The 26,300-nt window shown below is 38.7% G+C and overlaps 1 protein-coding gene across 1 annotated transcript in view; it reads right to left on the bottom strand.

Annotated features, from left to right (window-relative positions):
- Positions 1-102: 102 nt before the first annotated feature.
- Positions 103-26,300, bottom strand: part of LOC122803882 (extracellular calcium-sensing receptor-like) — a 119,902-nt gene continuing 93,704 nt past the window's right edge. The window contains exon 6 of the mRNA XM_044073563.1: positions 103-1,013. Coding sequence (XP_043929498.1) covers positions 103-1,013 — 911 coding nt within the window. The remainder of the gene's footprint in view (positions 1,014-26,300) is intronic.

Genomic DNA, 26,300 nt, shown 5'->3' with positions numbered 1-26,300 from the left:
TATAATTTTCGACAGTAAAAACAATTTTATATATTTAAAGGACGACAGAAAAATTGAAAATCACAAGTACACAGATTGCTGATATCCTATACAATTTTGTAGTTAATTTTTATTATTCTTTTTTCCCATTAATTGTTCTCTGGTATTTAATTCAGGTCTTACTAATATAACATAACATTTTGGCAGAAATATACAGCTTAACATTCCAGCAGTGGAGGACAGGATAGCAAATATTTCCACAGCCACCATGTACTTCCCTTTAGTACTCAGATATGCTGGGATGAAGGAGAACCACACACTGACAAACACCAACATGCTGAAGGCAATGAACTTGGCTTCATTGAAACTGTCTGGTAATGATCTTGCTAAGAAAGCTACTATAAAGCTTACTGTTGACAGTACCCCCATGTACCCGAGCATGCACCAGAATGCAGTGGATGACCCTTCATCACATTCTACAATTATCTTTCCACCTTCAGCTTTGGAATTTTGTTTTGGGAAAGGAGGTGAGATCAAAAGCCATGCTGTGCATATAAGCAGCTGAATGAGGGAACCAAAAATTACTACAGAATTAGAGATTCTTAACCCAACCAAGTTACGTAACCTGCTGTTAGGTTTAGTTGCACTGAAGGCAATGACAACAGTTATGGTTTTAGACAGGATGCAAGAAACACTGAAAGAAAAAATTAAACCAAAAGCTGTTTGTCTTAACACACATGTTGTTTTCACTGGATGCCCAATAAATATCAATGAACAAAGTGAACAAAGCATGAGAGATACAAGGATAAGGTAGCTGAGTTCACGATTGTTTGCTTTCACAATAGGGGTATCACGATATTTAATAAAAACACAGAGTACAAAAGCAGAGAGCAGCCAAATAAATAGAGAGATAGTACACAATACAGCACCAAGTATTTCTTCAAAAGACAGGAACTCGATAGTTTGGGGAATGCATTTCTCATGTTTCCCATCGGACCAGTACATGTCAGGGCACATGTAGCACTCTGGAGAATCTAAAGAAATGAAAAAGAAGTATCACTCAGTATAAAAATAAAAACAATCATAGTTACCGGTGTTTTAATTTTACAGAATTGAAAAGAATTTCTTTGATACTTATGAATGTTTCACCTCTGTCTTTGGAATGTACAATTTCAAAGTACCATTATCACCCTCTGATATTACTATACGTCTGGTTCTGTTAAGAACATTTGACATGTAAACAACTAGCAGTTACTATCTTTCTAAACTGTGTATATCAAGGAGTGCTCCTATTTTCACCTTTTATTTCTATATTTCCAGTGGGATAAGAGGAAGAATGTTATAGTTACAGTAGATCTGAAGCTCTCAGGAGCAACCTGGGAAATCCAAAGCTTCAGGGCAGAGGGGCAGCAGTTGTTGAATGAGATCTTGGACCATGAGAGGTTCAACCAGATGGTGTGAAACTATCAGAAAGGACACATTTCTAGATGTGATTCTAAGGTGAAAGGGGTTAGGAATAAGCAGGTAAATTTGCAAATATGGTACATTTCATGAAGTATGTTTCAACAAAACCATTCAGTTAAATTTCACAAATAAAAAAAAAATCTGTTGTGTGTGTGAAGAGGGTGCAAGGTCTAACATCCCCATTAGCAGGGTTCTTCACCATCTGTATCTCCTTCAGGACTGCACAACCTCAGGGGCTGTTTGTAAATTTGATATAATGTTCCTCTGATGGGACATACTTCAATGAAATGTACAGATACCACTGTTGACCGGCAATGATCATACCACTGTATGGTTTAAAATGTGTAGGAGAAAGTAGGAATCGGAGGAGTAAGATCATAGGGTATAGATTTTATTGGAGTGGATTAAAACAAGCATGGAGAGAAGGTCAAAGATGAGTTGGATGTCTGGAGACTAAGTGATAGAGTAAACAAGTTGTAGAAATGAGTGAGGGATGTAATACTCAGGGATGTGAAAAGTTGCCTGAAGCAAGGCAAAAGTAAGAAAGAAGAGGAAAAACTAAGTTTGCTACACAGAAAGATGAAGCATTGAGACAAAAAAAAAGATAATACAATAGATGGAAGGGACGATAGAGGCGTGTAAAGAAAGAAGTAGAAAAACATCAAAGGAGTGAAATCAGCAGAAGCTGAAGGAGAGTTGGCAGAAGGGACTAGAATGAAAAAAAGGACAGACTTGGTAATGCTGAGCAAAGGTACGAGAGAGTAAAGAAGACTGGGAAAAAAGAAATGAGGTTAATAGATACTTTATTTCAGACTTTATTGAGGAGAATAAGGGGAAGGTACCATGCTTGGAGAGAGATAAGGCAGAGCTCAGGTACATTGGATGGAGAACAGGATAGTGAAGGAGGAGGCTGAGAAGAATATGACCTCTATAAATGAGGATAAAGTAAAAGAACTAGATGGACTACCTCCCAGAATTCTTGGGGACCATGCAAGCATGCTGCCAGAAACCCTGATGTAGATTTACAGTAGATCATTACAAGGGCCTGAAGAGCAAAACACGGCAGATATGGAAGAGCAGATCATTAGACTGACAGTTATTTTGTCTAACAGGATAACTCATTAAACTCATTCCTTTACTCCAAAGGATTGTAGTTCCCGAGTTAGTATATTCAAAGAAAGTCGGTGTGAACCCTGGATTGTGCCACAATGTACAGAGCAATTTTGACCACCTGTCCTTGTCAGTGAAATTTCTGTCAACAACATATGACCTAACGCCAACAATTATATCCTTGTATGGAAGTGGGGGGGAGAGACAAGAAAAATACATAATGCCACATGCTGTTTAGCCTGTGATGCTCCATCACTGGCTCAGTAATCAAGGAGCCTCAATCCTCACCACTGGCAACAGTGGGGTTGTACACACTGGGTGGATGACAAGTACACACACAGTAAAGTGCAATTTCCCTTAAGAACACACAGAGACTACAGTCAGTCTGTGGCTGGTTTCTACCTCTTTCTCCAGATCCCCAATAAGGCTCCCCACTGGCACAGCTATAGGGTTGAGATCTTAGCTGAGTGGCCAAGCCAAGAGCTCCTGCACCCTCTCTGTCCAACCAGTGGTTCATGTCCTTGCCCAAGTAGTGGATACAAACATTTTGAGGTTTGATTTATACATACACATACACATTTGGGAAAGGCCGGCACAGGTTTACTGGCTATGCCCCCTTCTGCCATACTATAAAGTAGTGTTCACTGCCACCAGCCACTACTTATCAGCTACTTTAAGGCCCTTAGCAAAGGGTGTCCAATCTTACTGCGTAATGTTACTATTAATCCAAATGGTAGTTTGACCAAGAGCAAGGCTATTAGGAGTGGCCCAAAGTGTCACCAAGTAGATGTGCAAGCACTCTGAGAGCTTAAATATCTCTAGACAGACCAGCCACAATTGAAAGGTTTAAATATATTTAATAATAAATAATAAAAGAACAAGAAAATACTCAGTAAACAATGACAGTTACTTAGAGTTCAAAATAACTGGAAATATTTAAAACAACATTGAAGGACAATCTCAAATTAATAAAGAAACATCTAAGCTATACTTCACTATATTCCTAACTGTATCTAAGAGAAATTACTGTACCCTAGACTTACTTACTCATAGCAAGGTAAGACAGATGTGGTGAGTGGGTTTTCCAGCTGATGTTGTCAGGTCAAAGACAAAATACAAAATGCCCTGTCTCTCTCAGAGAGTTCTTAAATTAATATCCCAAATATTACTGCTGGGATACTTGCAGAATGACATCACCTCTTGTCGTTTGACTATCCCAGGCAAAACCATTGCTGCTGCTGTAGCATTTGGCATCTATCTGCAAAAACACACAGAATTTAGATCTTTTGGCAAATGGTGGAAGTTGTAAAGGAATTTACATTCCTCCACACTTAAAGGCAATACAACAGACTTCTAGTTCTAAACATTATGTCTGCTACTGCACTGAAACTAAAAGATAACATCTCTTTTGTTTATGGCCTAGCCATAAAGTAACTCAATCTCAACCATTCCTCTGAAGTTTCAGTCTCCCCTATTAAAATACATACATCAAAACAGTTACAATAGTGTATAAAATATCTCTTCAGCACACATCTATACAATATGACATACAGTTCTAATACATATACACAGGCATATGAAGCATGTTGCTATTTACAAATGACACATAATTATTTACAAAATTCAAGGTGGCTGGGCAGTAGCTCCTTTTGTTACATAGTCTAACAAAATTGGCAGTGAAAATCCTGGAGGAAATCCTGAGATGGTTGCCCTCCTAGAGAATAAGCAACACAAGTTCATGATGAGAAGAAGCTGTTAGTCAGCTCTGATGCAGTTTCCTGGCTAAGTTACTTGAGAACTTGACAGGGGAGTATCAGAAGGCATGGTATATTGGGAGTTAGCTAAAGACCTTTGATTCAGTCTTATGCAGGTGGTTACTAAAAAATGGGCTAAGGGCAGAATCAAAACTGAGGAAACTGGATTCCAACATGGCTGAATGGTAGGACACAAAAGATTGTGATAAGAGGAACAGTATCAGGAATAAAGTGATTAACAAGATGATGTGAGTTCAATACTCTTCACTGTGTTAATTTTAGGTATAGTTGCGGTAATAGAGAACAGGATCTTACCAATGGCAAAAAGGCCAGTGCAGCAACGGAGAATGGGGGGTCAAGAGTCTAACAAGGACTTTTAATATTGACAAATTGTGCTAAAAGGTAGCAGATGAGGCTCACTGTAAATAAGTGCAGAGTACTGCAGCTGGACCAAAGTATCATTCAGCAGGGTGGGGGGAGACTTGTCTAATGGAACTGATGGAAACGGAGCAGGAAGGAAATTTGCAGTGCTGCTCATATGTGGACAAGATGACCAGAAGTACCAGGAGAAGGCTGTGACAGTAGCCAGTGGAATCTGGGGTATATCATCAGGTGTATTTACTCCAGGAGCAAAGAGGCAATAGGTCCTGGTTAGACTATGTCACCATATATACTGAGTGCAGCTCTGGATGCTATACAAGTAGAGGAGCATTTTGTAACTGGAAGGAGTCTAGAAGAAAGCTACCAGAAGGATCCATGAACATCAGGGAACGGATACCACCAGAGACTACAGGAGCTAGATCTCTTCTCTGTAGAGATCATATGGGAAAAGAAGGACATGATATGGATGCACAAGACTATATCCGGGAGATATGAGGAGGTTGTCTTGAACAAGAAGGACTGAGAGAGGAGATGGGGCACAAGAAGCAGATTATAATGACCAACTGCTTCCTGCATTTGTGAAGGTACATCTTCATGTAGACTGCTGTGGACCCGTGGAATGGACTACCAGACATTAAAGATGACATTGAATATATAGATATAGGGTGAAGGGGAGATTGGGATGGAAGGGAGACAGAATATGGAATGAACTTAAAGGACAGACTAAACAAGCCTATTATCTAGTTCTGTTCTCAAGCAAATTTTATGTAGCAAAATACAGTCATTCTGATTACTCTGATTTCTGTTTCTTTGCATTGTTATTTTTTGATTTAGTTGAGCAATGATTATAAAGATGGTGTAACTATTTTATAGAATTTAGATACTAGGTGTCTGTATTTTTTATTTATTTAACATTTGTTAACAGGGAAAGTCCAACTTGGAACGAAGCCAATTTTCAGCAGAGGCCTGAGGCAAAACATTCCTGATACATGTCTTTCTAATGTGGGAGGAAACTGGAGCACCTGAAGGAAACCCACACAAATGCAAGGAGGACATGCAGACTCCACACAGAAGGAACTCTAGTCAAGAATGGAACCGGTGAACCTCTTGCTGTGAGGCGACAACGCTACTGCTGCACCACTGCGCCATCCTAAAATCCTAAAAAATCTGCAAATGTGCAATTGAAACCATAAAAAAAATTCTAATGATTTAAGATCATACTTAATAGTCATTAAACTGACTTGACTCCAGTTTTTTTTAAGGGAGTGCAATCTCCTTCAGATTAACTATAATAGTTACTCAGGCCATTAATCGTGGAATCGCTTCCAGCAGCAGATTTGTTCTTTCAATTTGTGAAGTCTTCACACAACTGAGGGGATGAGATATTACCCATAAAGGACAATTTCTGTATTTCTTGTTAGAAGAGGATAGCAGCCTCAGCAGTAGTAACCATTTAGAACATCATATCAGGGATGGAAAGGATTTTCTACGCTTGGTATAATGTCATGTAGTGCAGACTTCTATGTATATTTCATGCATGTGCATGTTTTTGACCAACATATACCATATGCCCCACGGTCTGAAAATTTACCACACAAAAAATAAACCTTTGGTCTTCTGTGGTGATTGCCTTGTAAAAAAAAAAACCCACACCCTAGACTTAAACAAAGATCTGGCTATCAATTGCTCAGTCCTTTCCTCAAGGCTGCCTTTTTGGCATCCAAGAAATTTCTTAAACCATGGTCATTAGTACTACCATCAAGACCTCCTGTTATTGCTTCAGTGGCTACCTGTCCTTTAGACAGCTTAGGTTTTTTAAGGAATTGTGCAAGGAAAATTTGTCTGTATTTCTGCAGGTTTTCAGTTATACATGTCTTATTTTGTGTCAACTTTGTTTTGCAAATACTTGAGACACTTGATATGTCTGAGTGAATGTCAAAGGTACCATGCATTTCTTTTAGCAGGAGAATCCTTTTACTTAAAAGAATATTGTTTTAGGGAAAATAAATAACAAAAACAAAAATTCAGTAATACTGACATGCATTTTAATTATTCATTGGGCAGCACAGTGGAGCAGCTGATAGCATTGTCACCTGTCAGCAAGAATTTCTATAAATCGATTCTCAGCTGGGGTGTCTTCTGGGCAGAGTCTGCATATCCTCCCTGTGTTTACATGGGTTTCATCCTAATGCTTCAGTTTCCTCCCACATTCCAAAGACATCAAGTAAGTGGACTGGACAAAGATGTGAATGTGCATGTGAGTTTGTCTTATGGAAGAACAACCATGGCAGGGCTAGCCATCCAGTGGTATAAACCTTGGCTCTAGATGATTGCCACTGTTGAGGTGACACCCCAACCCCATGTACAGAAATGGGAAAAAGTGGTTGTGGATGGATGGATCTTGTAACTTGGTAAGACATTTTTGTTATATAGTACACAGATTTAAGAAATACCCCATGACTAGCAGATCTGCAGCAAATACAACATAAATGGAAACAGCTACCCTGCTTTTAACACTGAGCAATAATGGTGATCAGATAACAAACATTACAAAAAACGTAACACTTCCATTTAGCAGCCAGTGGTACATGAGTCAAGCTGCAGCAAAATATCATGGGTAATGGTTAAGGTAAAACAACAGATGTCCAGTTATGTTAGAGAGTAGACTATCATGTCTAGAAGTCAAAGGAAGGATGTAATCATCGGAATTGTGATTTTGAGAATATTATTGTCAAGTGGCTTTTAGATAAGTTATTTATTTTTGGTAATTGGCTTATGTGTTACAAAGAGAGACACAGCAATCTTCTTCATCTTCTCTTTCGGCTGTTCCCATTAGGGGTTGCCACAGCGGATCATCTGTTTCCATTTCTTCCTGTCTTCTACATATTGCTGTGTCACACCAACCACCTGCATGTCCTCTCTCACCACATCCATAAACCTTATCTTAGGCCTTCCTCTTTTCCTCTTACCTGGCAGCTCCATCCTTAGCATCCTTTTCCCAGTATACCCAGCATCCCTCCTCAGCACATGTCCAAACCAACGTAATCTCACCTCTCTGACTTTATCTCCAAACCGTCCAACCTGAGCTGACCCTCTAATATAGTGATTCCTAATCCTATCCATCCTTGTCGCATCCAGTGCAACTCTTAACATCTTTAACTCTGCCACATCCAGCTCTGACTCTTGCCTTTTTGTCAGTGCCACCGTCTCCAACTCATACAACATAGCTGGTCTCACTACCCTCTTGTAGACCTTCCCTTTCACTCTCTTACTGGTACCCGTCTGTCACAAATCACTCCTGACACTCTTCCCCACCCATTCCCCATCCATTCCACCCTGCCTGTACTCTCTTCTTCACATCTCTTCCACACTCACCATTACTCTGAACTGTTGATCCCAAGTACTAATATAGTGATTCCTAATCCTGTCCATCCTTGTTACATCCAGCGCAACTCTTAACATCTTTAACTCTGCCACATCCAGCTCTTACTCCTACCTTTTTGTCAATGCCACCGTCTCCAACCCATACAACATAGCTGGTCTCACTACCCTCTTGTAGACCTTCCCTTTCATTCTTACTGGTAGCCGTCTATCACAAATCACTCCTGACACTCTTTTCTACCCATTCCACCCTGCCTGTACTCTCTTCTTCACCTCTCTTCTACACTCACCATTACTCTGAACTGTTGATCCCAAGTACTTAAACTCATCCATCTTCACCAGCTCTACTCCCTGCATCCTCACCATTCCTCTATCCTCCCTCTCATTCACACACACATATTCTGTCTTAGTCCTGCTGACCTTCATTCCTCTCCTCTCTAGAGCATATATCCACCTCTCTAGGATCTCCTCAACCTGGTCCCTACTCTCACTACAGATCAGAATGTCATCTGCAAACATCATAGTTCATGTTGTTTGCATTCACACACACATATTCTGTCTTAGTCCTGCTGACCTTCATTCCTCTCCTCTCTAGAGCATATATCCACCTCTCTAGGATCTTCTCAACCTGGTCCCTACTCTCACTACAGATCAGAATGTCATCTGCAAACATCATAGTTCATGGGGCCTCCTGCCTGATCTCGTCTGTCAACCTGTCCATCACCATTACAAATAAGAAAGGGCTCAGAGCTGATCCTTGATGTAATCCCACCTCCACCTTAAATGCATCTGTCATTCCCACTGCAGACTTCACCACTGTCACACTACCCTCGTACATATCCTGTACCACTCTTACATACTTCTCTGCCACTCCTGACTTCCTCATACAATACCACAACTCCTCAATAGGCACCCTATCATATGCTTTCTCCAAGTCCACAAAGACACAATGCAACTCCTTCTGACCTTCTCTGTATTTCTCCATCAACACTCTCAGAGCAAACATCGCATCTGTAGTGCTCCTTCCCTGCATGAAACCATATTGCTGATCACTAATCATCACCTCCGTTCTTAACCTAGCTTCTACCACTCTTTCCCATAACTTCAAACTGTCACTGATCAGTTTTATCGCAATGAGAACCATAATAACCAGTTATGCACATAATTTATGATTTGGAATGTAGTAGAATAGTATTGTCTTTTCTAGTTATATATTATGTTTATATATATATATATATATATATATATATATATATATATATATATATATATATATATGTGAGTGTGTGTAAGTGTGTTTGTGTATATATATATATATATATATATATATATATATATATATACACACACATACACACGCACACACACCCATAGGTTCATAGGTGTGTACTAGGCTAATGGCCCTGGAGCCTTTATAAGCCTAGCCCATAGGATTACCCTGGCATCATGCCACCCAATCTTAGTTCCCAGTGCCTCTGTCGATAAAGCCACTGGAGTGGTCTCTGCGGTGAATTTTCTATTTCCCATCCACTCATCAAGATTCCTCTTGATGATGGCCAGTAAGGTGCTCTGCTTGACATGTATGGGAAGTCTGTTCCATAGTATAGGCAGTCTCTCGGTTATGAACCTGTCCTCCAGCATGTTCTGTTGATTGTGGTAACGAGGTTGAGGTCCCTGGACCGTGTGGTGCAGAGAGATTGGGATTGTTTTAGATTTAGCATTTCTAACAGAGCTGGGTCAGACATGGCTTTGCAAGTCAAGCAGAGATTGCCTCTGAGTACACAATATAAGACAGAGAATGGTTGGAGTTTCTTGAGGCTGTCCATATAGGACAAATGTTTAAGGCCTGGGATCCTCTTTGTGAGGTACTTTTGCGGCCTCTCCAGTTGTTGAAGGTGTTTAATGAGGTACATGCCAAATGGGGCATAATACACAATGATTGGCCTAATGAGGGAAGAGTAGAGGGAGACTATGACCTCTTTCTTCCTGGATGCAAAACCCTTAGTAATGAGATGTGCCACATAGAAGGACTTTCTGACCACAGTGGCGATGTGGTCAAAAGAGAGGTTGCTATCAACCTGTGTTTCCAGATCTCTTATAATGCATTCTGTGTTCAGTGGACTACCACCAATGTGGTAATTCATGGGAACTGTTTTTTTCCCAAAGGGGATGATGACGCATTTTCTGGCATTGAGCTTAAGGCCATGGTTCTGACTCCAGTCGTTGGTCTCAGTGAGGTCTTTCTGTATGATGTCAACATTACTTGGGGAGTTAATAATAGCTCCCAACTTGCAATCATCTGCATACTTTTTCAGCCAGTCTCTTCGTGTTGGCCTGGACTTCCAAGAAGTAGATTTGCCCTGCTCAAAACTCATAAATTTAGTTATTCCAACATTACTCTTCATATTTAACCACTGAAAGGCACATTTTGACTACTGAATAAAACAAGAGTGTGAGATACCAAACAGGAGAGGACCCAGGACCGAACCCTGGGGGACTCCACTCATGACTGGTCAGCAGTCTTCCCAGTTGCCATAAATACTGTTCAAAACTCTTAGTGTGCATACCATTTTCTGTTTACTTCTACACTGATTGTATAATACAGCACCACTTAAAGTGTGTTTTAAATTGATAGTTTTGAAAATTTTTTCAGTAAGTAATGAAACAAAACATATGAACCAATAATGGCAAAACTGCCCAATTCAGAACATTTCAACCATAAAAGGCCACTCAGACTTCTGTCATTACAGTCCACCAATATCAGTCAATATGCACAATCTGTGCAGAAGTAAAAGTCATCTGAATAATTTCACATTAAAGAGATCTGTAACTAATGAAAAGGTTGCTGCTAGCAAAAAAAACGTATTTTTCAGTGTTTCATCTAAAAAACTAGAGCCAGCTATCCTTGAAGAATAAATTGCCTATGTACATTAAAAAATGGTAAGCTGGTAATTTTGAAATAGGGAATGGGTGGCAAACTTTAAACAGGTTCAAAATTACTAATGTGTGAACTGAAAGAGAGAACAGTTCATAGGTTCATAGGTTTATACTAGGCTATCTGCCCTAAGGCATTTATAAGCCTAGCCCAAAGTTTTGTGGCTTACGCCACCCCTTATATGAAAAAATACTGTACCCATTAGTTTGTTGTGCCTCTGTCCAGCAGTGACACAGAGATGATTCCCGGGGTAAACCTACGATCTCCCATCCACAGGTCAAGATTTCTCTTGAACAGAGCCAGCGAGGTGCTCTGCCTCACATGGACCGGGATTTTATTCCACAGCATAGGGAGTCTCTGAGTGATAAATCTATCCCTCCAGCACGTCCTATTTATATCCGTGCTAAGGTTTAAGTCGCTTGCTCTAGTGGTTTTGGTGGGTTTGGATTTTTTGAGGTGGAGCATGTCCATTAATTCCGGGTTGGACATGGCCTTGTATGTCAGGCACATGTCACCTCTGAGCAGACGGTATGCGACTGAATAGAGCTGGAGTTTCTTCAATCTGGCAGCATATGACAGATTTTGGAGTCCCTTTATCCTTTTGGTGAGGAACTTTTGGGGTCTCTCCAATTGCTGCAGATGTCGAGTGAGATACATCCCGAATGGGGCATTGTACTCGATCATTGGTCTGATAAGTGAAGAGTACAGGGGAACAATGACCTCACTAGATCTGGATGTGAATCCCTTCATGATCAGGTGGGCAATGTAGAAGGTCTTTCTAACCACTTTAGCAACGTGAGTGTCAAAAGAAAGGCCACTGTCAACCTGGGTCCCCAGGTCCCTGATAACCTCTTCTGTGCTTAGTGGATTGCCACCTATATGGTAGCTTGGGGTTACCTTGTTTTTCCCGAAGGGTATGACTATACATTTTTTGGCGTTTAACTTCAGGCCATGGCTCTGGCACCAGCTATCTGTTTCCGTGAGTCCCTTCTGAAGGATATCCGTGTCCAATGCACTTTCCACTATGGCGCCCAGTTTGCAGTCGTCTGCAAACTTTGTCAGCCAAAGTCCTCCCATGTTGGCCTGTACTTCTGAGAAGTAGATGCCGAACAATAGGGGCCAAGGACCGAGCCCTGTGGGACACCACTTGTGACCGGCTTGGAGTCTGACATAGCGCCAGCAACTCTAACCCTGTGGGTTCTGTCCTTAAGCCAGTTTGCAACCCATCTTGTGACATATGGGTTTACATTTAAGCAGGTAAGTTTTTCTACAATACCCGAGTGGGGTATTGTGTCGAAAGCCTTTGCAAGGTCAAGGTAGGCTGTATGGACTGCCTTTCCCTCATCAATGGCCTTGGTGACTGTTTCGAAGAAGTTAACCAAGTTCAAAAGGCATGATCTGCCCTTGACGAAGCCAAACTGGGTCGGGTCCAATGTCAGCAAGTCCCCTATATCTTTGTTTATGAGCTCCATTATGATCCTCTCCATAGCTTTGCAGACTAGACTTGTTAAGCTTATGGGGCGGTAATTACCAGGGTCCGTAGAGCACCGGCTTTGTGGAGTGGGACCACAGTTGCCGTACGCCACTCCTTGGGAACGTATCCTGTGGTAAGGCTGAGATTAAACAGCTGACTTATGTGCAGGTTTAATTCCTCATTTAGCTCGTGTAGCACACAGCCGGGGACACCATCCGGTCCCATTGATGCTGTGTTTTTAGCTTTAGAGAGAGCATCTTTCACCTGCGCATTTGAGATGTCTGGGAGGCTACACTCCGCTGGGATAGTTATCTCTCCTTTAGGGGGGGAGAGGGGGGTGAAGTTTGCACTGAACCTGTCTGCCAGTATGTTGGCAATGTCTGTGGGTTCAGTGATTTTTGTATCATTTTGGACTAATTCTTAGCATATCTGGGAGTTTCCACCCAGGTTCCTGACATAGCTGAAAAAGGCCTTATGATTGTCCTTTGAATCCATGGCAATTTTTCTCTCAAAATTGGCCTTAGTTGATTTTATGAGTGCTCGTATTTTTTTACTAATAATGATCAGGGTTGACTTCCCTTTTATGGATTTTGTTCTATCATGTAATAGCTTTCTCCTCTTATTGTAAAGTTTGTTAATGGCTGAGGTCCACCAGACTGGATGTTTGCCCTTTGTGGAAAGAGTTTTGGTTTTATTTGGGATTGCCTGATCCATGCAGTCCTGGAGGTGTTCAAAGAAGGCATTTGTAAGAGCTTCCGCAGCTTGGGTTGTGGTTGCCACTGGCTCAGGGGCCTTGAAGGATACCACACCAGTCTTGAGTAGTGTGAAGTTTGCTTTAGAGAAGTTCTTCACTGTGGTCTTTTTTGTTTGGGGTGGGGGTGGGATGTGGATTTCCAGTGAGATTAGTTTATGATCAGATCTCACCAATGAGGGATATACTTCTGGTGTGGAGCATTTTGTCCCCATGTTTGTGATAATGAGATCTAGTACATTTTCTCCTCTCGTGGGAACAGTGACTAGCTGTTCCATGGCATTTGAATTTATGAACTCCAGGAACCATTGGGCTAGAAAGTTAGGGCTTGAGTAATGTTCCCAGTCTATATTCGGGTAGTTGAAGTCACCCAATATGATGGTGTTTGGAGATACATTTATACCCTCCAGTGTCTTCAGGAAGGCTGTGTGGGGTTTCTGAGTTTGAGAGGGTGGCCTGTAGCTTGCTACAATTTGTAGAGCAGTTTTGCCTATGGTTAGTTGCACCTGGATGGTTTCCAAAGCTTCGTGCGTTGCCACCAACCTGGAGGTGTGGGTATCCTTTATGAATATGGATACACCCCCTCCTTTTGTGGTGTGGTCCGGGTTTTGTGGCCAGAACGCATGATATGAGGTAAAACCTAATAGTGCCGGGGTGCTCTCAGGAGCCTTGAACCAGGTTTCAGTTACAGTACAGACATCAATGTTCTCCATACTGAGAAGGGCCTCGAGTGCGTGCATTTTGAGATTTAGACTTCTGGCATTGAGCAGCATTACCCTCGGTTTCTTCACATTTTTGTTTTCTAGGGTGGTAGGATTAGAATTTGAGCCTTGCCTAAAAAAGGCACTATGGGGGTGGCAAGAGCCTTAGCCAATATCCGGAATCCCAGGGGCGACAGGTGCAAGCCGCCCTCATAAGCAGCGTGGCTTGTCAAGCATGTCATCCCAGGCAGACAGACACTGGATCCCCTTTGAATGACACCAGACATTAAGCCAATTGTTAAAGCTGATCATCTTGTCTCTATATTGTGGCATCATTCTTGGTGAAGGAAGGATACTGCTCAGGGTCAGGGTCATACCTGCCTGGGCTACATAATCAGAGAGCTCCTCTGTCTCTTTTCATGTAGTCCAGGGAGGTACGTCTCCGGTCGTTCACACCAGCATGGACAATGACTGTGTCATATTTGTACTTGCCGTGGAGTGACCCGAGTGCTTGTGTTATGTGGCGGATTCTAGCGCCCGATAGGCAGCTTACATACTGTTGTATGAGCATACTCACTGTGACAGTAAATATGTGAGGTGGTGACTCCTGAAATACTATACATAACATTCTGCTTTGTACATATCCCTGTCTATGATGCACAAGCCAGATTCTCACAGCATACAACTCCCTGTGCTATCTTGTAAACAAAGCTCAATCATAATTCGTACAAGGCATATATAAATACAGAGGAGGCGGTCACCATTTGCACTTCTTGCAAGAAGCCAAGTGAAACTTTTAACAGAGTGAAAACCCTAATAACTATTAACACAGCAAACACACTATATCTGTACAATTGCAATAGCCTATATGATATACATTTTTTCTATACCTTTGCAGTAATCCTAACCTTGATCTATACCCAAGGTGGCGGGTAAACGTACAACTAGTCATAAAGCAAAGATTTGTTTTCACAGGCATGCTATCACTCTGAAACTTTTTGAAAGATCTTTTACAAATTAATAGTTGTTTACAAATTCTCCAGGCAAAGTTATGCCAAAAAAAAAAAAAAACAGTTTTCAGGAAGGAAACTTTAAATGTTAAGTTGATTCCCTGGCAAGCAGCAATGCTTCTTTCATTTTATTTAAATCCTAAGAATGCTAAACCTCTTTTACAATGCATTTTGCTGTTTGTCCTGTAGAAATACATAGATACACTGACATACAATCAGAAACCATTCAGGCTCCCACTTAAAAAATGTGTTTCTAGTTAGTTCCCTTGCAGACCAGGATAAAAAGTCACTTCTAACATGTTTATAAGATACAAAGAAGAGATCAATATCTTTCAATCTATTATAACAAAATATATGCCACATGTTTTAAAACAGCTTACTGAATTCACTTGGGTAAATTCAAATATCTTGATGTGAGGTGTGAATTTTTTAAAGGGCAGCAGAGATAGTTTTTAGGTCTAAGTCCAGGTAGAGATGGTATTAATCACGTCCATACTCCTCAATTTAATACTTTTTAATGCAGCCTATTAACTGACTGCAGTATTTTGCAGTTTGAACTATATAGTATTCAAAGGTTAATTTTGTGTCTACCCATACCCCATGTCTTTAAAAAGATTTTCACTTGAGTAATCACCATGTCCTCAATTAAATATTCATACTTCAATTTGCCCTGCTCAAAACTCATAAATTTAGTTATTCCAACATTACTCTTCATATTTAACCACTGAAAGGCACATTTTGACTACTGAATAAAACAAGAGTGTGACATACAAGAGGTGAAAATATTTCTTTATCACCTGCATGTCTGTTCATGGTCCATCCACTTCACAGTTCAAACGTCTTCAAGAATTCACATTCCACGCTCGCGGAAGACAAAGACATAAAGAATCATTAGCACAGACACAGAAGACTGCTTTCATCTTCTGCATCTGTGCGACCAGACACAAAGGGTGTTCTCAAAGAATGCACTAAAAAAAGCATTTTTTTTAATTAAAAGAAAATTAATCTCCTGGTATGTATTCCAGACAATATGCTGTCCAGTCCATTTTCTGGACAGTGTCCCTTAAATCTGGACAGCCTGGAAGAATTCTGGATGGTTGGCAACCTTCAGGTTAAAGGAGGGTATGTGGAAATTATCCTGGTGTGTTACAAAAACATAGCCATGAGTCCATGAGGTAGATATTCAGTTGTGTTTTAAACAAGGAAAATATTATCATTGAGCGTTTGTGTTAGAGGGAGCGAATTCCATAGTCTGGAGATTTGGTTGCCAAATAGAGCTTTGCTTTCTGAATTGCCAGGTATTAAGAGGAACATTAGTATTAACTGGACTTAATAGGCAATCTGAGGAGACACACTGTGTGGAAAGCTGTTTCTGTCTCTTTTGATAACGATGCGCACTGTTACACTGACATTCATATTTGAAAAGGCTAACAATATGAATATGAGTGCTTGTATATACTTCCTGCTTGTTGATTGTAACAAGGTCGCTCATGAAATCAGGGCAACTAGTCCCAGTACATGCCTGTCACTATTATAGTGAAGGTGTGGCCTGTCAAATCTAAATGTTAACATATGACAATAAGTAGAGGAGTGCTATGCCTACACATGTGTCTCCTCCCAATGTAATTGGGTATGGCTGTGACACTGACATTTAGTTAGGAATACACTGATGTTGGCAACAGGTATGACTGCCTTACCTATATGTACCTACTGGTCCTGAAAAACTGGATGAGCACTGTATTATGTAGCAGAGTGTAGCAAGCATACCTGCTGTATGCATTCCCGTATCTGTCCCTATCCTCTGTCAATTGGCATATTCCCATGGCTGTTCACATAAACGTACTGGTTGCATTTCTGGAGTATAAATTTAAAATAATACCCAGAGCTGGCACATTGGCCTCTTGGTTTCCCAAAGTTCTAAAATGCAATGTAAAAAATTTCAATATATGCTCAGTAATTCAGAAGAAGCAAGTAACAGAAAAAAAGTTTACCTATTAAATGATTAAACAATTAGCTCCTTTAAGTATACAAAAAGATTTCATATTAAATACTTATAAAATTAACTTTATTAAGTAAAGATTACTGCACTGTTACAACAAATGTTTGTGATATTAATTCATTATTTAAACCTTCTGTTTGGAGAGTATCATGGGTGAAAAGAAACCACACTTCTTTTCTCAGCAAGATATCCCATATCCAAAGTCAAAGGTATGTTTCATATCAGCTAAGAGGTCTTTCAGACATGTGGGTGGTCCATCTGGGAGGAGAAGGATGAAAGACAGAGGACTATTTTCTAACTCTGCAGGGATCAATGGTTTTGGTACCATCCTTGAAGTAGCAGACACCATCTTGAAAATGGATCCATCTACATACATTTTGGTGGATGATGTACTGTTAGTACAGTGTTCATCAGGGGTTTGTACACTACACTGTATATAAATATATATATATATATATATATATATATATATATATATATATATATATATATATATATATATGGATTCCATTCACTTTGTCGAATTTCATTTAGTCAAAAATGATTCCAGGCAGTTCACTTGACTGAAAGCTCACTTAGTCAAATTTCATTTGGTCGAAAATGGAATATAGCCCCTGTCCCACTGCAGTGCAACCCTGGAGTGAGAATATTAAATCAGGGGGGTGTGGGGGGCACTGCTCCTGTTTTTGAATATTGTACTGGTTACGGGAAGTATAAAATTCCCAAGGTACCCTATGTTAGTGAATTTGTCCCTCCAAAAACAAATTACAACATAAATGTTTTTGAGAAAACATTTAGAAAACATTCAAGGTGTTACAATCTTTCTAAAGTAGAATGGCAAGCTTTGTGTGAAATAAGGGAGCACAGTGATAAATATGTATTTACAGAATCTGATAAAGGTGGTAATTGGGTAATTTTACCCAGGGAGAGATATAATTCTCTAGTATTAGATTTGTTATCTGATAATAATATTTATGCAAGCTTGCCAACAAATCCCAAGGTGGAATTCAACAGTGCCTTAATATGACCTACTTGAAAGGGGTGAACGTTTGGGATTCTTTACATCTGGAGATGTTAAGAAATTGTTTATCAAGAATCCAAAAGATGCTAGATTTTTTATTATCCCAAAGGTACATAAGGATTTGAAAAATCCACCCGGGCGACCAATTGTATCAGGGAGAGGTGCTTTTTCACAAAATGTTGGTATGTTTTTGGACTCAGTATTGAAGGGTTATTTACCAAGGATACCCTCACATGTAAAGAACACTAGGGAAGTTTGTGATTATTTTATAGGAGTTATTTGGGAAAATGACTTTTACTGGGTCAGTGTGGATATTAAATCATTGTACACCTGCATTACTATCAGTTGGGGACTTGAGGCGGTAGGTAAATTATTGGGTGAAGGTCCACAAACTTCCTTTGTTATTAGCCTGTTGGAATTTTGTCTTACACATAATTATTTTGAGTTTGAAAAGAAATTTTTTTTGCAGAAGGATGGCACTGCGGTGGGTGCCTGTTTTGCTCCTTCTTATGCCATTATTTTTATGGGGTATTTTGAAAATGTGTTTGTGTATCCTAATAATTTTTTTCAAAACAAGGTGGTCAAATATAAAAGATTTATTGATGACCTCTTGTTTTTATGCAAGGGGGACCCTAAAGAATTTGAAGAGTTTATTTCTAGCTTAAAAACTAATCCATGTGGGTTGGATTTTACTTTTAATTTAGGTGGAGACAAAATTCAATATTTAGATGTGGAATTTTATTTGGGATCAGATGGAAAGATACAACATAAACCATCCCACAAGACCACAGCGGTTAACAACTTTTTACATGCATCTAGTATGCATAGTGTCCATCTTATTGAATCATTGCCAATTGGGGAATTTAAACGTATTGCAGGCAATATTTCTGAAAAGGACAAATTTAAAGTGAAATTCGACCAAGTACATGAGAAATTATGTGCTAGAGGGTATTCCTACAAAAGGGTAATGTCAGCTAGAGTTAAAGTAGAGAAAGAGTTGGATATATTGCATTATGATCAAGGTTCCTTAGGTAAGGTAAGAAAATATAAGAACATGAACAACAGAAATGGGGGAAATGATGACAATATAGTAAGTGATGAGAAAGACAGGATATTTTTTGTTAATAGGTTTTCAGCTTTTCCCCCTATTTTAAGAAAACTGGTGATGGCATTGTGGCCTATCATTAATAGTGATGATAATTTGAAAAACATTATTCCCAAGGAGGTGATTTTTTCTTATGGTAGGTTTCAAAATGTGAAGGAGCTAGTATGAAATAAAGGCAGAAGGAAAAAGATGGCTAACGCAGGTGCATATGCATGTGGTAGATGTGAAGTATGTGATAAGATCAGAAATTTGGATGGTACTAGGATCAATGGCATTTTATATAATGCCATTGATCATTTTGATTGTAATTCATTTGGGGTAATCTATGCAATTGGGTGTAATTTTCCAGTGCAAAAATGGTATTTGGGACAAACCAAGCATAAGGTAAAATTAACAATATTAGAACATCTAGGAGATATTAGGAATGTAAGGCTTGATAGTCCTGTGGCTAGTCATTTTCACAAAGAACATGGAGGTTCAGAGAGAGATTTAATTTTTAGTGTTATAGCCAAACCCTATGGGGTGGGGGGACAAACCATAGTTTTCAGAGGAGGTTATTAAATATGGAATCTAAATATATTATTAATTTCAATACTCTCTATCCTAATGGCATGAATTTGGAAATATGAATAGCAGTGGTGGAAATATTGTGCTATTTATTATCAGTATATAGATATTTAATATATAATAAATATAGATAGAAGTGTTTTGTAAAAATTTTGGCAAATGTGGCTTTAAATTTTGAAACAATTAATTTCAATTAATGAATTGTTCAGGTGGTTCTTATAGACTTGTTTTTGTGAATGTGAACTATTTCATTTGAAGACGAAGGCCGAGGTACCAGAATCACAATAAATTTTATATATTCAGTCTGTGCTGCTATCTCCGTTGCTATATAGTTTGGTGTATACTCACTATTTCACAGCTACACAGAGGTATCTGACACTGTCATAAGTCACAGCTGACCCCTGATACATGGATGGCACTAATGATCAATCGGCAAATGTGATGCTACATCCTACCAGCACAATCTGCTGCATCCTACTTTAAGATGGAGATAATGTTTGTGTTACTTGATATTCTTGAAGACACAAAATCCAGAGATGCAATACTGATTGATGTTATGAAGCCTGTGGTTGTACACACTGCTTCCATCTTCACCACTGAGGATTGTCAGTACCTTTTTCACTGCCCATACTGGTATTGTTGTCCATGGTTGAAATAGGGTTTGAAGCAGGGTGACCATGTGGCACCATAGCAGGGTACATGTGTCTTTCCTGCATCTGGACATGTACTATAATCTGCTACTCCTCATTGTGGCAGCTACAACAATCGGCCTCTATTGGCAGGACACCTCATGAGGAGACTCTGTCTAGGTCATGTCTCATACTCATACACATCATCCCTGTCCAGGGGGATCCCAAGTCCTAGTGCAACAAGAAGGCATAGTAGCCGCTGATCATGAACACACTGAGGCAACCCCATGGCTGAAGGAAATTACCTAAAACATGAAGCATCCATCACCTCAAGATTCCTATCTGTTCTGCTTTGTTGAACATGTGCATATTAAGTGCATCTGCATTTCTGATATGTGCTTCTGGCTTCCTTCAATTTGTACTAAATGTACAACACAAGTTCTGATAGAGCATGGAAAGTGAGAAGAAGCTGTTCATGCTGGCATTAATCAAAGATTGTTTTCCTAACTGTTTTAGTATGTGTAGTTTGTGTAATGAAAGATAATTTTGCTTAGCAAGTGCAGTGTGATTTAACCTATGTGGTTGTGGAAACAGCACATGAGAAGTACAAGGACACTTCTTTTTGATAAGCACTAATAACACAATTTGTTTTGCATTTGAAAATAATGTAGTTGTCTCATAGAAGATTTTCTTTAGTTATCTGCATATAAAAATACATGTATTTACTGCTTTTATTAAGAATCAGCATGCAGCCTGCTTGCTGTCAGTGTGAAAATGCTGCCTAATATTTATGTAAAAATAAAGCTGCTGGTATTACTCAAAATTTTTCGGAAATACTGATTTTCTTACATTCCTCTGGCCACAATCACATGACACCCCTTACTCAATTAGAAGAGGAATATGTCTGTGCCATTGTCTTTCTAGCCTTCTGTGCACATGATGACTGTGACCCATTCCACTCTTCATGTGTTTCTGTAGTACAGTGTGGTTCAGCCATGCTCTGGTCAGTGTAACCAGGTTTATCTCATTGTCATTGTCTATTCAAGTTTAACACGCAGACTGGAGTTAGGCGGAAGAATATGAAATTCCCATTTTTATCGAAAGTAGCAATTATAAAAATGAACATCCTACCCAGGTTAACTCCAGGCAAACAAACTATTAAAACTAAAACACTAAAGCAGCAAAATAAGGAAGGCACGGACAACTGTGGTTTAAATTAAGCGCTTTTCGTTTATGGTATACACAAACTTCTTCAGACAAATACAATTTACAAAACTCATCTTAATTAAGACCATAAAACATTGATTAACCAATCAATCGGAATAGAAAGCCACAAAAGAAAAAAGTTGACACCCATTTTTAAAAACATATACACAAATTCTCAGTCTAATTAGTCACAACCCGTATTCATCATAAAAAGTGACTGATAATATAAATTACAAGTTTGTAAAATCTAACTTACATTAAACACACCATCAAAAATATCTAACTTAACGTAAATAACCACTGTTAAAAAACTAGTGTTTTTAATGTTTTTTAAGTATTTATACTAATATTTCTCCTAGTATTTTTTATTGTTTTGTTCTCTTTAACGGACCAAACTCTTAAGTTTTAATAAACTACTAATACTGCACCCTTCGTTAAGCCCTGGGTACATGTAGGCGTTCAGTCTAATCTGCCATGTTAACTCCAATTCTTCTAATCTGAGTTCCACTGGTCCGCCCCGTAGTTTTAGATTAGCTTGGTCAATAACAATAAATTTAAAATAGTGTTCAGTGTGGTGTTCCACATGCTAAGCTAGTGCATTTTCTAGCTTGTGTTTCTTAATTGTGTATAAATGCTCGTAAATACGGTTATGCAATTTCCTTTCAGTCTTGCCTACATAGTAGGCCGGGCAAACCTGGTATAAGGCAAGATACACCACCATTGTAGAATTACAGTTGTTTCGAAGTTTTAAAGTGTATTGGTAGTTGTTAACAAAAAATCTATTAGATTCCAATATATGCAAACATTAGTTACAAGATTGGCATTTATACATTCCTGGTGTTCTCACTGGGTTCACATTCTTGTTTTCACAGTATTCTTTTAAATTTTTACCCCTTCTGTAAGTCACCACTGGACAATCACCTACACTTAGAAATACACTGCTGTCACTTTTTAGTATGTTCCAGTTCTTAACCAAAATTTTAAAGCAGTCACTACTGTTTAAGTTGAACGATGTTATAAATGAGGTACAAACCGCATTGGTATTAATAGGTTCAACGAGTGTAGGTGTAGATAAAACCAACCTTTTATTTAAAATAGGAGTGTAAAAACATGACTGTCGTTTAATAGTCACTTCATCTATAAGTTCAATAATAAGAGGTTCAGGGTATTCACGACTAATGAAAAGATCTTTAATAAATTCACACTCATTGGAGAAATCTTCGTCTATAGTAGTGATACGAGCTGCTCTAACCAGTTGACCTTTTACAATAGATCGCTTTTGATGTTGAGGGTGACAGCTAGAGTAATGTAACATAGAGTTACAGTATGTATTCTTTCTATAGATAGAAGATGTCCACATTCCACGTGTAGTGTCCTTTGTTAACCATATATCTAAGCAAGCTATAGATGTTACTTCAAAAGAGTGTGTAAAATTCAAAAAGGTGGTGGTTGAGTTTAAATAACCCAGTAAGTCTGTACTGCAGGTAGAGTCCCCGTCCAATAATATAAAAATATCGTCGAGGAAACGTGTGTAAAAAATGATACTGTCTTTAAAGTTACAATTGTGGAACACAAAAGCATTTTCCCAGTGTGCCATAACCATGTTGGCTACACTGGCACCACAAGGTGAGCCCATGGCAACTCCAATTTTTTGTAGGAAAGCTTTTTTACATTTGAAGGAGAATTTTTCCTACAAAAAATTGGAGTCGCGATGGGCTCACCTTGTGGTGCCAGTGTAGCCAACATGGTTATGGCACACTGGGAAAATGCTTTTGTGTTCCACAATTGTAACTTTAAAGACAGTATCATTTTTTACACACGTTTCCTCGACGATATTTTTATATTATTGGACGGGGACTCTACCTGCAGTACAGACTTACTGGGTTATTTAAACTCAACCACCACCTTTTTGAATTTTACACATTTTTTTGAAGTAACATCTATAGCTTACTTAGATATATGGTTAACAAAGGACATTACACGTGGAATGTGGACATCTTCTATCTATAGTTGTAAAAGGCCAACTGGTTAGAGCAGCTCGTATCACTACTGTAGATGAAGATTTCTCCAATGAGTGTGAATTTATTAAAGATCTTTTCATTAGTCATGAATACCCTGAACCTCTTATTATTGAACTTATAGATGAAGTGACTATTAAACGACAGTCATGTTTTTACACTCCTATTTTAAATAAAAGGTTGGTTTTATCTACACCTACAACACTCGTTGAACCTATTAATACCAATGCGGTTTGTACCTCATTTATAACATCGTTCAACTTAAACAGTAGTGACTGCTTTTAAATTTTGGTTAAGAACTGGAACATACTAAAAAGTGACAGCAGTGTATTTCTAAGTGTAGGTGATTGTCCAGTGGTGACTTACAGAAGGGGTAAAAATTTAAAAGAATATTGTGAAAACAATAATGTGAACCCAGTGAGAACACCAGGAATGTATAAATGCCAATCTTGTAACTACTGTTCGCATATATTGGAATCTAATAGATTTTTTGTTAACAACTACCAATACACTTTAAAACTTCAAAACAACTGTAAATCTACAATGGTGGTGTATCTTGCCTTATGCCAGGTTTGCCCGGCCTACTATGTAGGCAAGACTGAAAGGAAATTGCGTAACCATATTTACGAGCATTTATACAAAATTAAGAAACACAAGCTAGAAAATGCACTAGCTAAGCATGTGGAACACCACACTGAACACTATTTTAAATTTATTGTTATTGACCAAGCTAATCTAAAACTACGGGGCGGACCAGTGGAACTCAGATTAGAAGAATTGGAGTTAACATGGCAGATTAGACTGAATGCCTACATGTACCCAGGGCTTAACGAAGGGTGCAGTATTAGTAGTTTATTAAAACTTAAGAGTTTGGTCCGTTAAAGAGAACAAAACAATAAAAAATACTAGGAGAAATATTAGTATAAATCCTTAAAAAACATTAAAAACACTAGTTTTTTAACAGTGGTTATTTACGTTAAGTTAGATATTTTTGATGGTGTGTTTAATCTAAGTTAGATTTTACAAACTTGTAATTTATATTATCAGTCACTTTTTTATGATGAATATGGGTTGTGACTAATTAGATTGAGAATTTGTGTATATGTTTTTAAAAATGGGTGTCAACTTTTTTCTTTTGTGGCTTTCTATTCCGATTGATTGGTTAATCAATGTTTTATGTTCTTATTTAAGATGAGTTTTGTAAATTGTATTTGTCTGAAGAAGTTTGTGTATACCATAAACGAAAAGCGCTTAATTTAAACCACAGTTGTCCGTGCCTTCCTTATTTTGCTGCTTTAGTGTTTTAATCCTACCCAGGTTATTATACCAATTTAATGCAACAAACAGTAACATTCCTTTAAACTTCTTCAAAAAGATAAACCCAACTTTAACTAAATTCATTTGGTTTCCTAAGACCCCACGAATCTCCCTACCAAAATTAATGCTTCCAAAAAATAAAGGGGGATTGGGAATACCAGATTTTAGATTATACTACGACATAATTTGCGCCAACAGACTCATGTTAATTGCAGACCATAGTCCAATTAGCTCTACTCATTTCCCAATGGGTTGGTCTGTGGCATGCACATATAAAGCTGTGTAACATAAATCCCAAATCAATACCTTTCATAATTAAACCTGTGTTAAAAGGCATGAAACTACATAAACTAATCAAATATAAAATAAATCTATTCCAGAAGCTCTTCTCTTCACTAGGTCTAACAAATTCACTTATTCTTTTGCAACCCATTCATTTAAATCCAAATCTAAAACTGAGTAATAAAATGATAAATCTTGACCAATTTCCCCAAATTAAAAACTTAAATGTCTGGGATTTCTATGCCATTAAGGATAACTCTCTAAAGGACATAAAAATAAAATTTGAACTTAATAACAAATATACAATAATTCTGAGACAAATCAAAGAGTTCGTATCTACTTTGGGTAATTTCCCTAATGAGGTTCAGGAAGAAATAAACATTGCCCTATCCCTCCTGAAGTGTCTAAAAATTAAAAAGAAAATGTTATCAGTTACATACAGCTTTATCTCAACCATTAAATATCAATCTTCTATTATATTTACACAGTACTGGAGAAACAAAAGCTCAGAACTGACAGAGGTTCACTTCTCCCAAGCAATAAATATTACAACCAGGTTTGCCCCGTTCAGGAAATTATTATATATGCAATTAATGGTAAATAATAATGCATATTATACCCCGGAGCGTCTTAATAGCTTCTTTGCAAATACTTCACCTCTCTGCCCCTCCTGCCCCACAATGACAGCTGACCTCCTGCATATCCTGTGGTACTGTAAATATGCACAGAGCTTATGGAACGCACTTAGGATTAAACTGGAAATAAATGGGTTATGGGAAATCCACCCTTTCATGTGAATTTGCTATATTGCATGTGGGTCCTAAAACTCACTTGCTGTGGAAACATTCACCCTAATCCAGGACCCAAGACATCTACCAACACCAACCTAAACCAGCCAAATCATCTATACCTACGACCTACCTCATCTCTCCTCCTACTAAACATTAATTTAAGAAGTATACTTAAAATGCAGGACCGCTCTATACAAACCGGATATCATTGTCTTAACATAAACTTGGCTTAAACCAGAACACCACAGTCATGAAATTACTACCCCTGGCTACAATATTATATGTAGAGATAGAACTGAAAAAAGGGAGGGGGCATAGCTATACTATTCCAAAATCACCTCACTATTGAAAAGAATATCAGCCTTCACTTCATATTCTTCAATCATGACTTCTAAAACTTCAAGTCCAGCTCCTCTCCCCCCGGG

Source organism: Protopterus annectens, chromosome 6.part0 (assembly GCF_019279795.1).
Source record: "Protopterus annectens isolate FY-2018-M chromosome 6.part0, PAN1.0, whole genome shotgun sequence".
Lineage (NCBI taxonomy): Eukaryota > Metazoa > Chordata > Ceratodontiformes > Protopteridae > Protopterus > Protopterus annectens.
The sequence above is the reverse complement of the archived record's forward strand: the minus strand, read 5'-3'. Positions and strand labels throughout refer to the sequence as shown.